Source organism: Festucalex cinctus, chromosome 16 (assembly GCF_051991245.1).
Source record: "Festucalex cinctus isolate MCC-2025b chromosome 16, RoL_Fcin_1.0, whole genome shotgun sequence".
In the NCBI taxonomy this organism is placed as follows: Eukaryota; Metazoa; Chordata; class Actinopteri; order Syngnathiformes; family Syngnathidae; genus Festucalex; species Festucalex cinctus.
Window position 1 is genome coordinate 6,822,501 of NC_135426.1, and position 15,623 is coordinate 6,838,123.

General features: G+C 40.0%; 1 protein-coding gene across 3 annotated transcripts in view; it reads left to right on the top strand.

Annotated features, from left to right (window-relative positions):
• tafa5a (TAFA chemokine like family member 5a) overlaps positions 1–15,623 on the top strand; it is a 164,070-nt gene that overhangs the window by 43,363 nt on the left and 105,084 nt on the right. Inside the window, exon 1 of one of the 3 annotated variants that reach the window (XM_077501173.1) lies at positions 9,513–10,100. The exons of the other annotated variants lie outside the window; for them this stretch is intronic. Coding sequence (XP_077357299.1) covers positions 10,010–10,100 — 91 coding nt within the window. The 5' untranslated portion in view covers positions 9,513–10,009. Of the gene's footprint in view, positions 1–9,512; positions 10,101–15,623 lie in introns of those variants that run through there. 3 annotated transcript variants of the gene reach the window in all.

Sequence of the window (15,623 nt, forward strand, 5' to 3'; positions counted from 1 at the left end):
GACTGCACAAGCATTAGCAGACTACTTGCTCAACTAACACGTATACTTTTTGATATTTTTGAACATATTTTGAAAAAGTGTAGTGTGTTGTTTAAGCAGTCAAATTGTTAGACGATTGTGGCATCGGCCAAAGAAGCCATCACATTTTGTTGAGAATCTGGATGAGAATCCAAATGGAACTGTTTTCCTCCATAGACCTGGAAATAGTTATAATAGCTAACTAAGTTGTACTTAACCTTGGAGGAGGTCTGCGAGACATTATAGTCTGTAGTACAGTAGTAGAGTAGTACAGTTGCAAGAAAAATATTTGCGTTTACCTGAATTTCTGGCTGAATTGTTCGCTGATATCTACAGCAAATCTTCTTGTTTTCGGGTCAAAACAAACAAACGTATATGTAATTGTTTGTGTGGCATTAGATTAAGATCAGATATTTGGCCTTCATGTTTGTCCCATCTGCATCGCGAGTGACCCCTCACAAGTCGCCACTTGTACAATCAAGACACTACACGCACACTACTAACCTCGCAATAACCAGATTGATATTGCACGTCACTCAAGGGAGTTCTTCGCAATATCCATCTGATACCTCTCCATGGTAATTTGCTCGCGAAAGGCGGGACATTCTGTACAATAATTCAAGCTGATTGGACGATGCGGCATTGTACAGGTTTGTTTTAACCAATCACGGCCACGGGTGAAATTTTCATATCGTTGGTGTCGAAGGGGGGAAAAGCACGAACATCTTACCAGCTAGAAATGCACGAAGCGCCTCTCACTGTTCAACATTCAACAAGGAAACGGTGAGTCATTCTACGAGAACAGAATTAATTGTAGCGTCTATTCGTCCATGTTAGGTTTGTTTGTTAGCCCCGGCTTCCTGGTTTCGTCACAGTTGCATATACTGCCCCCAATCACAATGTCGCTCTGTGATTGGTCAGAACTACCAGTGGTTCAGATCGGTGGAAATCAACGGGAGAGGTACAAGATGTGTTCTCCGGAGTTTGTGAAGTGAAGAAATGATATTGAGATGGAAGGATATGAACTGTTTACCATGAATAGGGAAAACAGAAGAGGAGGAGGTGTTGCAATTTATGTTGATAAGGTTTTTAAATGTAGTAAAGTTGAACATCTGACAACTGCCATGGATAACGTAATGGAATGTGTGACAATTGAGGTACACATGAAAAATGTACCAAATGTAATTATAAGTTGTATATATAGGACACCTGGGTCATGTCTTGACACATTTAACGATAAACTAGCAGAAATTCTTAGTTATACAAATGATAAAAAAACGCGAATAATGTGTGGTGATTTTAACATTGACCTGTTAAATCCTAATGGACACCAGAAAACAACCGACTTTATAAATATAATGTATAGTAACAGTTTATTCCCTGTCATTACGAAACCAAGTAGAATAACAATTGATACAGCTACACTAATAGATAATATATTTATAAATAAAATAGATTTTAAAATAGAAAGTGGACTCCTTATTAATGATATAAGTGATCATCTTCCGGTCTTTGCAGTTCTTCATGATTATTTTGAAAAAAAAATTATGAAGCCGTCAACTTACACAATTGAAAAAAGATTAACAACACCTAGGTCCATGGCTGCCTTTAAGCTGGACCTAGAAAAGCATAACTGGTCTGAGGTCTATTCAAAAAACGATCCTAACACTGCATATAGTGAATTCCAGTCAACAATTAACTTTTTATACAATAAACACTGTCCAATAGTTCAAATTAAAAGGAAGTATAAAGGTCCAAATAAGGTATGGATGACAAAGGGGATAGAAAATGCATGTAAAAAGAAAAATATTTTATATAAAAGATTTCTTAAAACAAGAACTATGGAATCTGAAACAAAGTATAAGACCTATAAAAATAAATTATTAAATATTATACGTATAAGGAAGAAAGATCATTACCATGCATTACTAGAGCAGAATAAAAACAATATGCAAGAAATATGGAAAATACTAAATGATGTAATTAAAAATAGATCTAAAAAAATAAATTATCCAGAATATTTTATAAAAGATAAAAACAGTGTAATCGATAAAATTTCAGACATAGTCAATAACTTCAATGAATATTTAGTTAATGTGGGTAGAAATTTGGCAAATGAAATTCCAGAGACAAGAAATAAACATGAAATAGATAAGTACGTTGTAAATAATTCATCCACTATGTTTCTAAATGGTGTTAATGATATTGAAGTATTAAATGTTGTAAAAACATTAAAAAATAAAAAGTCTACCGACTATTTTAATATTGATATGACACTGGTAAAAAGTATTATAGAATATGTTGTAAAACCTTTTACATATATTTGTAATTTGTCTTTCCAAACTGGTATATTTCCATCAAAAATGAAAATAGCAAAAGTAATTCCTATTTACAAAAGTGGTGATAGACATATATTTAGTAATTATAGACCAATATCATTGTTGCCACAGTTCTCAAAAATTCTAGAAAAATTATTTTTATATAGACTGGATAATTTTATTGAGAAACATAAGATTTTGAGTGAATATCAGTACGGTTTTAGAGAAAAACGGACCACCTCAATGGCAGTCATGGAACTTGTAGAGGCAATAGCTACCAACATAGACAATAAAAAATTTACTGTTGGGATATTTATGGATCTAAAGAAAGCATTTGACACCATAGACCATTCTATATTAATGAATAAATTAGTGAAATATGGTATAAGAGGCTTAGCATATAAATGGATAAAAAGTTATTTGGATGATAGATATCAGTATGTGCAGTTTAAAAATACAAATTCAAAACAATTGAAGATTACTCATGGAGTTCCTCAGGGGTCTGTGCTGGGCCCTAAATTATTTATATTGTATATGAATGATATCTGTTGTGTCTCGAAAATACTCAAGAGTGTCTTGTTTGCGGATGATACAACTTTCTACTGTTCTGGAGACAACTTGAAGCAGCTTCTGACTACTGTGGAGTATGAATTAAGTACAATAAAAAATTGGTTTGATATGAATAAATTATCATTAAATTTAAATAAAACCAAGTTCATAGTTTTCGGTACTAGACCAATCACTCATCAAGTTAAAATTAGGGTGAATTTAATTGAAATAGAAAGGGTGTATGAAAATAAATTCCTTGGAGTAGTTATTGATGATAAATTATGTTGGAAACCACACATAGAAAATGTTAAAAGGAAAATGTCAAAAATCATAGGGATACTCTATAAAACCAAGGAGGTCCTGAACATGAATTCACTATATACATTATATAATACATTATTATTACCATATTTGACCTATTGTGTGGAAATTTGGGGAAACACATATAAAACAAATACTGACACTGTTTTTAAATTGCAAAAAAGAGCCATAAGGATTATTAATAGATCAAAATATACAGAATCAACACATCCACTATTTATTAAATTAAATACAATGAAATTTTATGACTTGGTTGAGTTTAAAATAGCACAAATAATGTATAAAGTATACAATAATCTACTCTGCCACAGTACTCAAAAGTTGTTTGAAATTAGAAACTGTCCTTATGAGATAAGGGGTACAAGTGTATACAAAAAACCCAAAACAAGAACAAATATTAAGCAAAGGTGTGTCTCCGTTAAAGGAGTTAATTTGTGGAATAACTTGGGAACCGAACTGAAAAGATGTAATTCACTTGTTGAATTTAAAAGAATGTTTAAAAGTAAAATTCAATATTATTATTTAAATCAGATATGAGTTAAGAAGATTGTAGAAATGATTTATTCATTTACTTATTTTTCTTTGATGTATTAATATGAGTGTAATGAAATTTGTATATATGTGTGTTACTAGTGTATTTTTATTTTTATTTTTAATTTATTTTTTTATACGAGTAGCATTATATTTTCTTTTATTAAAAATGTAATTTATTATAAATAAGTGATAGGATATGAAGAATAAGGGGTAGGACTGGATAAGTTTTCAACTTCTTCCTACTCCCTTGAACATATACATAGATATTTATTGGATGTTTCTTTTATTTTATTTTATTTTTTTACTTTTAACTTTGTGTTTATATAATTATACGTGTATATGTGCATATGTTCAATAAACTTCAAACTTCAAACTTCAAACAAATACCGCGAGAATTCAAGGTTAGCACACTACAGTAACGTGCATTGAAAACATCCATGTTTTTGGAACACCAATTTAGTAACTCCTCATGCACTACAAACGAACTGCCATCGGTTCTTGTGCACTTTTAAAAACTGCTGTTTCTGTACTTTTGAGGTCAGTGTTGATGTGACAACTAAGGTTGTAAACTAGTGTTGTTCCGATACCGTTTTTTGGCTCCCGATACCGATACTCTTTGCAGTATTGGCCGATACCGATACCATACCGATTCTTAAGATTTTTTTTCCTCAACATGAAAAAGCTGTCCTGCCATTGGTTCAGAGCATTCAAGGGCCAATAGGATAGCTTAGATCAGTATGCAGTGAACATGTCATATATCAGTGAATGTTATGCACGAGCAAGTCACAAGATGCTGCATCCAAAATTCTATATTAGCGTTGGAATTAATGGTATCGCCATGTTACTTGTGAGTAGTCACCGATACCGATACCACTGTTTTTATGCAGTATCGGCACCTCTGCCGATACCAGTATCGGTATCGGAACAACACTAGTTGAAATATTTCATGGCTGATTGCATCTTGTAGCAAACTTAAACTTGCTTGAACATATAATATGCATCCTATTTTACTTTACTTTCAATTTCTAGACCTAATTTGGCCCTGGCTTCTGGTCAGGACATGCTCGTTCTCCTTTGATAAAGAAGTACTGTCTTGGCATTGGAGGTGCTCTTGACTGATGTCTTGCATCTAGTGGTGAATGCTGTTATTATGCCACAAAAACGGTTTAGCAGCAGTAAACATTTTCAAATATTTGCCACCAGTTGCCCATCTCTGAATAACTTTATGTTGAAATGAACAGTTCATGTCTCGGGTTTGGCTCATCTTCATCCTGCAGGTACAATGCAAGCTCATCTTGCACCTTCTAGTTGCCTCAGCCACCGACGCCACCATTCAATCAATCAGACGTCACACTCAGACACCGCCTTGCTCTCACAGACAGTCAGATCTCATAAAACTCTCGCAACAATATACGTAAGACAACTGCAGGTTTGCCACAATACATTTACAAGTTCAAGACTGTCTGCAAAAATATCTGAACGTCCAAATGCGATTGAATGAATTAGTCGGGCGGTGGGGTGCGCACAGCGAGTTGCCAAAAAATGTCAATGACGTAATCGAGTTCGATTCGACCTTAGCGTCTGAAGTCGTTCTACTCTTAGTATGCAGCGAGTATGCAGGTCATTCCAAAGGGTTAACATATCTTTTCTTGCAACCGAGTATATAGCACAATTAAAGATCAGCTAAGACATTTGCTATTGTAGCATGCGCTTTGGGTGTTCCGGAACATGTCAATCAACTTTTTCTCCCAAAACTGTTATTCCTCTTATATTTCCAAACACAGTAAATTCTGGAGTGTAAAATTGACTCTATTATTTTTCCAATTCTTTATTTTACCCTCTTCCAAGAGTAAATATTACTCTAAAAATGAGTATTTGGTACCTATCTAGTCAAATTTCTCAACAGAATTGACTATGTAATCTTTCTGTAGAATCTACTTCTGCTCTGTACAATGGGGTTCAGTTTTCAGCTGAAGCCAGCAGTGATGACAATCTGCACATTGATGAATAACTTAACAGAGGAAGCCTAATTGCCGCTAGGTGTTGGCGAAGGCGCGTTATAAATATTTCCTCTCATTTACACAAACTGCTGGTGTCACTTTGAATTGCTGTAACTTTTTTTTTTTTTTTTTTGCCGTGTGTTAGGTGTCAAAACATGTCGGCCCTGAGAATCTTTCTCATTGGCTCCAAACTTTCAAACTCTTGTCAATGTACTATATTTAGCTATTCCACTGGGTGTGGGCTAGCATATGCTCAGTCCATATGATCCTGGTTGACAGGCACAGAATTCCCACCCCAAATCCTTGTCCAGGTCAAATGTGTGGATGCATCACAAGTCCCGCATTAAACCGGTCCTCTGCAATCGCGGCGGAACTGGCAACCGCATTGAAAGCGTGCAGTTTGGCACTTGATAGCAGAGACTGTTATCAGCTAATTAGTGCTAGGAGCTGCAGGGGGAGGGTTATACGCTCAGTTTTGTGGTGTGAGTGGTGCCATCACTTGTCATCTGCCTCAATTAGAAATGCACACAAGTGGGCATACGAGTAAGCGCCCGAAAGAGGGTTATTGTGGAAAAATGTCTGACCTACAAATGTTTTGTGAGTGTGTGTGTGTGATTGTTGCATATTTGCATGTGCTGTTTTAGCTTTAAACAGCATGCAAGGATATAAATATGAGGAAACAATTGTATTTGTTTTGCACTGCAGGGGCAGGATTATGCAAGCTATTGTTTGCCTCCATTTGGATGCTTTTCTCTATACAATATTCGATCCTCCTCTAGTCACGGTGCGCTCGTCGCATCCTTTTGAAAATGCTTTTTAAGAATTTCTAGCCATAATAAGAAGCAATTTTGAGCTAAATATATAATGGTTTTCAGTTGGTAATGAATCATTTTGGATCACAAACTGAGCAATGAAAATGCATGCTGCTTTTTTTTCTAGTACTCAGAAGCTTGGCCAATGTGAAGATACAGGAAATGATGCCGTTTTAAAGGTTCTGATATAAAAATAGTGTCTCATTGTACGTTTAACATGTCAGCATTGGTCCCTGGAAAAGGCGTAGTAACCAAGCTAAGGAGTTAAATAGTGTATTTAACGTATGTCTTAAAAAAAAGAAATATTGGTCAATAATTTGTGCACACAGGGTGTTGGGCTCCACACTACACTCCTTACTGGTTCGTAGTCTAACAAAGTAATTTTGGTAGCAACATTCACAACTAGTGTTAGTAATATGCAAAACTCCCCATTGCTTGGTGGATCAGATCAACCACCAGAGTTGGAATAGTAAGAACCGGACTACATTGAATCATATCACTCATCTGTATTGCATTCTAGTCCTGGAGAAGGGCAAACAATAACCCTGGAGCCCAATAATGACTCTTGAGTGGTGCAATGTTGTTGTTGTTGTTGTTGTTGTTGTATATCAGTTTGTATTATTTTTCTTTTTAAAGTTAATAGAATTTGTATCCTAACTGTACACACTTAAAAAATTGTTGGGTTGTTTTTACCCAAGGTTGGGTTAATTCTTTTGATTGGGTTGAATATTGGATTTAAAGTCTTGACACCTGCTGGGTCAAATCTTCAACCCGATGTGGTGGGTGTTGTAAATAACCCAGCAGTGGCTCGGCCCCTGTTGGACCCAGCACGATTTCACCCACTTTGGGTTGCTTTTAACTGAGCATTTTTAAAAGTGTAACAAATGATCATTTGTGCATAAACAGTAGAAAGACACAGTGTATCTGGAACTCAAGCCCAATTCACACTGGCTGCGGAAACGACGCGGTGCGTTTTCCGTACGTCTTCCACGCAATTCACACCACGTTCGTTGCGTGTCCGGAAATCTGCACCCGCCAGACCACAAGATCACGGGGGTTCACGCAGGAGAATTGAGTTCACGCGATAACAACCGAGTATATAGAGTCCTATTTTGTAAACAAGAGCCACGCTTGCCTGTTGTCACATCGATATGCTTTTTGGACATTATTTCTGAGACTTCTATCATGGGTAAGTACATTTTGTGTTTAAATAATGTTATTTTGTCATGTTTCATTTATTCTGAGCTAATTTTTTGTCTTAAATGTCCGACTGATATCATGCTAGCTTCCCTACCAAAAAAACTAATTCGCAAACGGTTTTATTTTGAAATATACCGGCTTTACCTTGATGCGAGACGCCCGACTTCCTGTCGTGTAAATTCTTCAGCTTCATGAAAATCCGCATGCGGCGTCCGGAAAAAATAGAACGCTTGCGGAAATCTTCCGCATCGGCGCAATCGTTCCGCACCGCAGACGCACCGTAGTGCAGCTGGTGTGAATTGACACATAGACTTGAATGCGTTCTATCCTTGCGGCGTCCGTACGTCCGCCGTACGGAAAATGCACCGCGTCCGTTCCGCAGCCAGTGTGACTTGGGCTTGAGAACTCTGCCCTTTTGTCATTGTTTGGTACTATAGTTGAATGCAAAGTTAAAGGGGCTGTCTGCCGGATTCACTCAGGAAAATGCACTTTTTAAATACAGGATGTACACACTTTAACTTTCTCTCAGTCTACACATCTGTCTTTTTGTTAATCTTTTGTGGTAATTTCGTCCTAAACCCCCACCTCCCCAGCCTGTATTTTGCCATTTTGTGTTTGTTTTGTAAACAGCGGGATGTTTCAGTGGAAAGACAGTATTTACAACCCTCCAGCCAATCGCAGAGCGGGGGGGGGGGGGGGGGGGGGTGGAGTGTCGCAAACGGGGCCGGGCGAACGTGTCAGCTGTGTGACGTCACTCCCGCGGCAATTTGAAAGCACGCGCTAAATTTTTTTTTTTCACTCACTCACTCACTCACTCACTCACTCACTCACTCACTCACAGAAGTTTAAGTGTGTGAATGAGTGAGCGAAGAAAAAAAAATCTGTGCGTGCTTTCAAATTGCCGCGGGAGTGACGTCACGCAGCTGACACGTTTGCCCGGCCCCGTTTGCGACACGCCACCCCCCGCTCTGCGATTGGCTGGAGGGTTGCAAACACTGTCTTTCCACTGAAACGTCCCGCTGTTTACAAAGCAAACACAAAATGGCAAAATACAGGACTGGGGAGGTGGGGGTTTAGGACGAAATTACCACAAAAGATGAGCAAAAACACAGATGTGTAGACTGAGAGAAAGCTAAAGTGTGTACATCCTGTATTTAAAAAGTGCATTTTCATGAGTGAATCTGGCAGACAGCCCCTTTAAGGAATCAGAATTTGGTTGTGGTACCACAAAATGTGAGTGGAGTAGACTAAAAGTGACTCTATATTTGTATTTGCATCTGTAATGAAATAAACGTGCAAAAATAGCAATATATAATTACCAAGGATATGCAAATGTATGTCAAGTGTGAGCGTAATATTGCAAACTATATGACAGTGTAAATAAAACAGGAATAATTACAGCACATTCTATGCATATTGCACTGATATTCAGCAAGTACATTAGCGTTTTTTGGCAGCCTTTGCTGTGGGGCAGAAGCTGTCACATAAGCCAGCCACTCTTGTGATTGCCCAAGTATTTATCAAACACGGTGATTATTGAGGAGATGCATCTGACAGGCATACTTATCGCGTCTAAATAAGTCGCATTGGCGAGGGGAGGAGGAAGACGAGGAGGAGTGGAGAGAAGAGAGTTGATGGAGGGTGGGAGGGAGATGTAACGGCAGCATTGTGAGGAGAGAGAGAGAGAGAGAGAGAGAGAGAGAGAGAGAGAGAGAGAGAGAGAGAGAGAGAGAGAGAGAGAGAGAGAGAGAAGCGGAGGAGGAGAGAGAAAGGGGCTGCAAGGGGGACTTGGTGGCTAGTGTTCGCCTCAGCCTGAGCGGCGGCGGCGGTGGTGGCGGTGACGCGCACCTAACATGCAGTGGAGAGCGGCGGCCGTGGGCATCACCTGTGCGCCTTGGAGAACCGTGCGCTCGCGGGAAACGCACATCGACGCCGACGGAGGCAGATTGGAAGGACCCCCTCCCGTGGAGCCACTCATAACAGCTTCGGAGGAAGAGCGGGAGGTGGCGAAGAAGTGAAAGGCGATGGGCATCCAGCCCGTTTTGGAGTCGCTGTGACGCACTGAAAGCTGACGCGCGTACATTTTTGCTTTTTAAACGCTCCACTCGGACTAACACTTTGGATTGATTTGTTTTTAAGCACATGATGCATGGTGCATTACAAGACAGTGTGATTTTGTGAGTTTGGACCCCCACCCTCTCCTCCTGCATCTCCAACCCCGCGCTCCGCCGCCGCCACCAACGTCCCCTCCGCCAGGATGCAGCTGCTCCGAGTTGCGTGGGCACTGACCGGAGCGGCGATCTGCTGCTTCCTCATCTTCCTCATCCAATCGCGTCTGCTCCAAGAAGGTAATCCCGTGACCTCCACGCTTTGTGTGCCATCTCCGCGCTGCCGTGAAGTTGCCACTGAAAGTGACCGTGGGCGGTGGGACGGCTGCAAACAAAATCTCGTCGTCCGAGGTTCACGAGAGCAACATTTTTTATTTTTTTTTAAATCACACGCATGATGTTAAAACACAATGAGTAAATTCCAACATAGGCATAAAAAGAAGTGATTTTAAACAGCCACACACTGCTTTGTTGGAAGCCTTCTCAATAGATGGCACTAGAGTCTAGCTTTAGGGTAACATGCAGGTCAAGCCACGCTAATGTTGCCTTCTGTTGTCCGCCCTTCTGACACTGCAACAAGGCTGAATTGCAATTAAGATCATCGCCAACATCATTCGCACCCCTCCTCTTCCTCCCAGCTGTTTCGAAAAGCCATAATCGCATCCATGCTGCACGGGTGACACTGCCCGCAGACATGCTGCACTGTCGATCGGCTCATTTGATGGCTGATAATGGATTGATAGGATTTGATTGATTTCATTATTTTTATTGCTTCAATGTGGCGGCCGCAAAAACGAAAGGCCTGTTCTGCTGTGTGGTGCAAAGCCGGCTAATCTCTCGGGGATGGGAGTACATTTAAAGCTCCTTTTCCTGATGAAAGTCAAATGCTCGCTGTACTTGATGAACTTGGCAGCAAATATAAAGCAGTTCATATTCCCCAATTGAAGAGCTCGGGGCAAACAGAGCCTTTCTGACACTCCTGGCCAGTGTGCCGGTCGGTGTCGGCCGAGTGGCATGGAACAGTCTTAGCATGCTCTCGTCCCTGAGCAAATATTCAGGTCAGAGACCCTCCCGCGTTGGACTCCATGACTACCGCGTAGTTGGAGACCATCCAACCTTGTACTTAAGCCAAAATGGAAGACAAAATGAAGTTGAGGATTTTGTGATGGCACATGCCTCCAAAGCCTCCCTTTGGACGTCTTAATGTATTATGACATGCTTGGGGTCAAGAGAGCATCATGTGGCCACCTCCGAGTATGACAAACTCATCGCTCCGAGCTACTGTAATGTGAGGAAGCATCCTTAGACTCGTCAGCAATGTTGACTTTATATTTTGACCTTCAGTACTGTCATGTTGTGTAAGATATTCCGCTTTTGTTTTCAAGCTTGACATTGAATAGCTTGTAACTATGTTGTTGCATGGTATAATTTAACACTTGCTTGCGTGCGGCGTGCTGTCCTCGCGACTCAAAGAATGAACGAGGTCAAAAGCAAGGCCTCATAGAACCAACTGAGAGGCGGGAATTCAAAGTGAGGGCATTTGGGGGGCGGTTCAGAACGCCCATGCACATGGAAGAAACAGAAGGGCTGCCCTGGAATCCATTTACAGAAAGACAGACTTGTTTTTAGCCTCATTTTAGCATGTCACAGATTGGCCATCTGTATATTTGTTGACACCCTGTTCAACACGCGCATATTTTTAGACGCGAGACTCTGCTAGAGATCTGCGAGGAGGATCTGCATCGGGAATTGGGATGAGCGTACGAGTCATGAGCCTCTCACATTGTCCACTTCAATAATTCAAGCAATGGAGCTAATGTAATTTAGCTTCTCAGTGGTGTGTTATTTGTCACAAGGCAATAGCGGGCCTGCCAGGAGAAACGTCTGATTAATCTAGACATGGGATCAAGTAAAGGAAGTAGTCCCCAGCTCAGAATAATTTTAGTGCAAAACGTAGGTTTTAAAATTGAGGTTAACTCATTTGCTCCCAAAAATGTATAATTACGTTCTCTTTTATATTACCATGCTCCCAAAGATGTATTTATACGTTTTTTGTTTTTATGCTAGAGCACATAGAAGGCTTTGATGCAGCATCTGTACTGAAGAAAATGCTTGAAGCAATGGTAGTTATTACAAAAACGGCCAGCAGGTGGCAGCAGATATATAAAAGATCAACCAGGGCCATGTTGCAAAATGCTCTTTTCTCCAGAGTTTTAAACAGATTTGTGAATAATGATGCAACTTAGCTATATTCTAATGCAAGTTGCTGCAAAACGGAAATAGATAGAAACATACTTTTTTTTTCCTGATGAAAGAAGAGACTCTAATCTTTCTTTTGGTAGTTTCCATGTTTTATAGCGATAGAACACAATATCCTCGGACTGCAAAATCAGTCAAAATCCAGTAAAATAACTGGGAGTGAAGGGGGTTGCTTCAGTGAAAATGGCTGGGAGTGAATGAGTTACTATAAGTGCCTTTTAAATGGCAAATACCTTTTACAGTCACATTAGCTAGACATCCTATCAAGTGCATTTTTAAAACTGCTGAGTCAAAAGTAACCCAAATTGGTTGAAATAGCTAACCCAGCACTGGCCAATGTTGGGTTAGCGCATTTTTGGGTTGAGGATTTGACCCAGCATGTTGAGTGAAGATCTTGATCCAAGGGCTAAAAACGACCCGTACTGATGAGTTAAAGCTACCAGTATGGCTGTGGTTTAAAAAAACAACAGTAATTTCAGTTTTGGCCAGCTTTGCCCAAATTCGATTTTAAACCCAATTTGATTAGTCAAAATAATCAACTCAAGACAGTTCTTCTCAATCCGTGTATTTTTTTTAGGCTTTACGGCATAATGCAGTTACCGTAAGGTGGGCATCTGTCAACAAGAGGTCGACGTAACAACGGAAGTTCCCACCTCTCACCTTAACACTTCATGGCACATCATTACTCTAAACATGTCTTTGACTCAACTACCTTCTTGAAGCCCTCCCTTTCTTTCAGGGGCCATATTTACGTGTGTGACACAAAGCCTTTTACACTGCTTGACCCAAATCTGCCTGAGGCTCTGAGCAGAACTGCCACACCACACAGTCGCTCCCATCCATTTTTCCATCTTTTTTTTTTCCAAGAGAATTCACAGGCCCGTGCTTTTCTCCTTACGCGCTAAATCAAAACTGATGCGGGTTGCCTGGTGTCAGCTGCAGTGTATGAATACACATCTCTCTGTCGCTGTGGACCATTACACCTAACCTTGTGGTTTTTAGGATCAATAACTGCAGGTGTCAAGCAGACTGCGAACCTCTTTGCTAGTGGAGCAGGTGGAGGATGTGGAGTGGCGGGAAATGCTTTATGATTGAAGGAGAAACGATGCGTGGCTGAACTCGCATTCAACTTCTCATTGGAGCAGACACCATTTTTGCAAAAAAAAACTCCTGGCTTTGAAGTGCGGAGCTGCTTTGGGGCTTTTACTAAAACTGAGCTGAGAAAGTCGTCTGCCGCAGGTTTGCTGGGGATTCTCTTCATTAAATCCAGTGAGTGAAGGACATCTTATTTTGACTTGACTTGAAATCTTTCAAAGATAAACAACACTGAGAAATGGTAGCAGACCAATCAGGGACCTGGAAACAGATGGGGGGGGGGGGGGGGGGGGGGGGGGGGGGGGCGTACTTAGTGTGTGGCGTTTTGAATTTACAAGTTTGTGGGGCCGAACAGATTAGTGTGGATTAGAAGTGAACTGCATGCTTCTTCAAATATCATTCATCTGTAAAATAAACTCACTATTTTCGCTTTTCCTAAAACTTCTGCCAATTTGCTTCCAGTGTAGTGTAGCAGATTTCCATATTGTCACTTTTGAAGGCTGTAAAGTTGAAGTGGTACTCCAGTATCTATTAGGGATGGCAATATCGCGATAATAAAACTGCCAAAATATATTGTCCTCATGTCATGATATTAAAAGCTGCACATCTGTTAAAAAGTCAGGTTGATATTCATTTGTGCAGTTCTAGCACCCTCTGGTGGATAATTTTTAGTGCAGTTTAATTTTCACAAGACATGTTTTGGCCTTTAAAATCCACGCTAATAGTCATATGAAGAGGCACATAATATTGAGAACCGGGTGAATACATGGAAGAACCCAATGTGTGCTTGCGTTAGGGATGTAACGATAAGCGCGATATTGTCATATTGCGATATTAAAACTGCCACAATATCATCGTTGTCATGTTCACGATATTTAAATGCAACACATCTGTTAAAAAAAAGTCAAGTTGATTTCCATTTGTGCAGTCCTAGCACCCTCTCGTGGCTAGTTTTTTAGTGCAATTTAATTTTCATTAGGGATGTTTTGGCCCTTCTCTGTTTAAAATCCACGCCAATGGTCAGATGAAGGGGGACATAATATGCCTGTGACGCAAGTCCATATGTGGAGGAACTCAATGTGTGTGTGCATTAACATAACAATAATAATAATAGTAATAATAATAATAATAATAATAATAATAATAATAATAATAATAGCATTGCTCTTATGTACAAAAGCACAATATTGGGCTTTTTTAGTATGAACCATTTTTTTAATATCCTTTTACAATATTGTGGCCTTTTTTTAAATATCAGCAACCTTCCCACAGTATCGTGAGCTTCATATCGTGATATCGTATCATGACGCTTGGTTATGGTTACATCCCTAGCTTGCATCAGCAAGTGCCTCAATATTAAGTGTTTTAGAGATTGTAGGTTGTTTATAAGCAGTGCTGTAATGTACAAAAGCACAATATTGTCTTTTTGTTAGTATGAGCTCATTTTTTTTACAATATTGTGACCATTTTTTGGATCGCCAACCTCCCCACAATATTGTATTCATTATTCTATCGTGACCTTCATATCGTATTGTGATGTTGAGATATCGTTACATCTTACTGTCCATTTGCAGTTGTATTGACAGATTCAGTTTGCCAGTGAATCTCCATCAACAACAGTGTTGATTACTTTCCTTCAACGCACGAGGAGGATAAAAGTACTCAATTGCAGTCAAGTGCAAACTGCAGCATTCCGACTCAAAGATGTTTGAGCAGCAGCAGCGTCAGTCATTAAAAGTCGTTCTTCCCTTTTTAGGCATCTATTATTCATCTGTAGAAAAAAAAGAATTTTTTTTTTTTTTTTTTAAGAGATCTCAGCCTTGAAGCACATTCGCAGGCTCCAGAGACGGAAGGATAATGCGCTTGTATTTAATGGCGCAGTAATACTCCTTTGGCATACACAAGCAAACGTGGAGGCCTCGACAAATCTCCCGCGATGTCGACTTCGTCACGACGTCGGCGTTCCCTGGGCCGTTTCAACGAGCATCAGTGATCTCTAATGGGCGGTATCAGCTGGAATCTCTAAGGGCAAAAACGCATGCATCAATCACTTAATTGATTTATGACTTAAAGCGCTTGTTAATGAATACGATTGGATTCCTCGATCCGAGTCACGGCAGAGACCTGTGGCGGCGTTTTCAAGGTAATCAAACCTTCAAATGACCTCCTTGTGTCGTGACCCTATGGACGCTCTAGTATACGCTCATGGGTCTGTATTTCACTCGCCGTATTGATTGTGGGACAGTAAAAAGTGTGCACTATTGCACCCTGTTTTCCTAAAGTCCTATTGATTGTGTTTTGGCAGCGCGGTGGGAAAATAAAAGATGACGCGTTTGGGGGGGTTGCGTTTGGCGCTAATGAAAAGCTGGCTGGCTGTGAGGAGCCCGTTTTGACTCATCGGCCTATGCG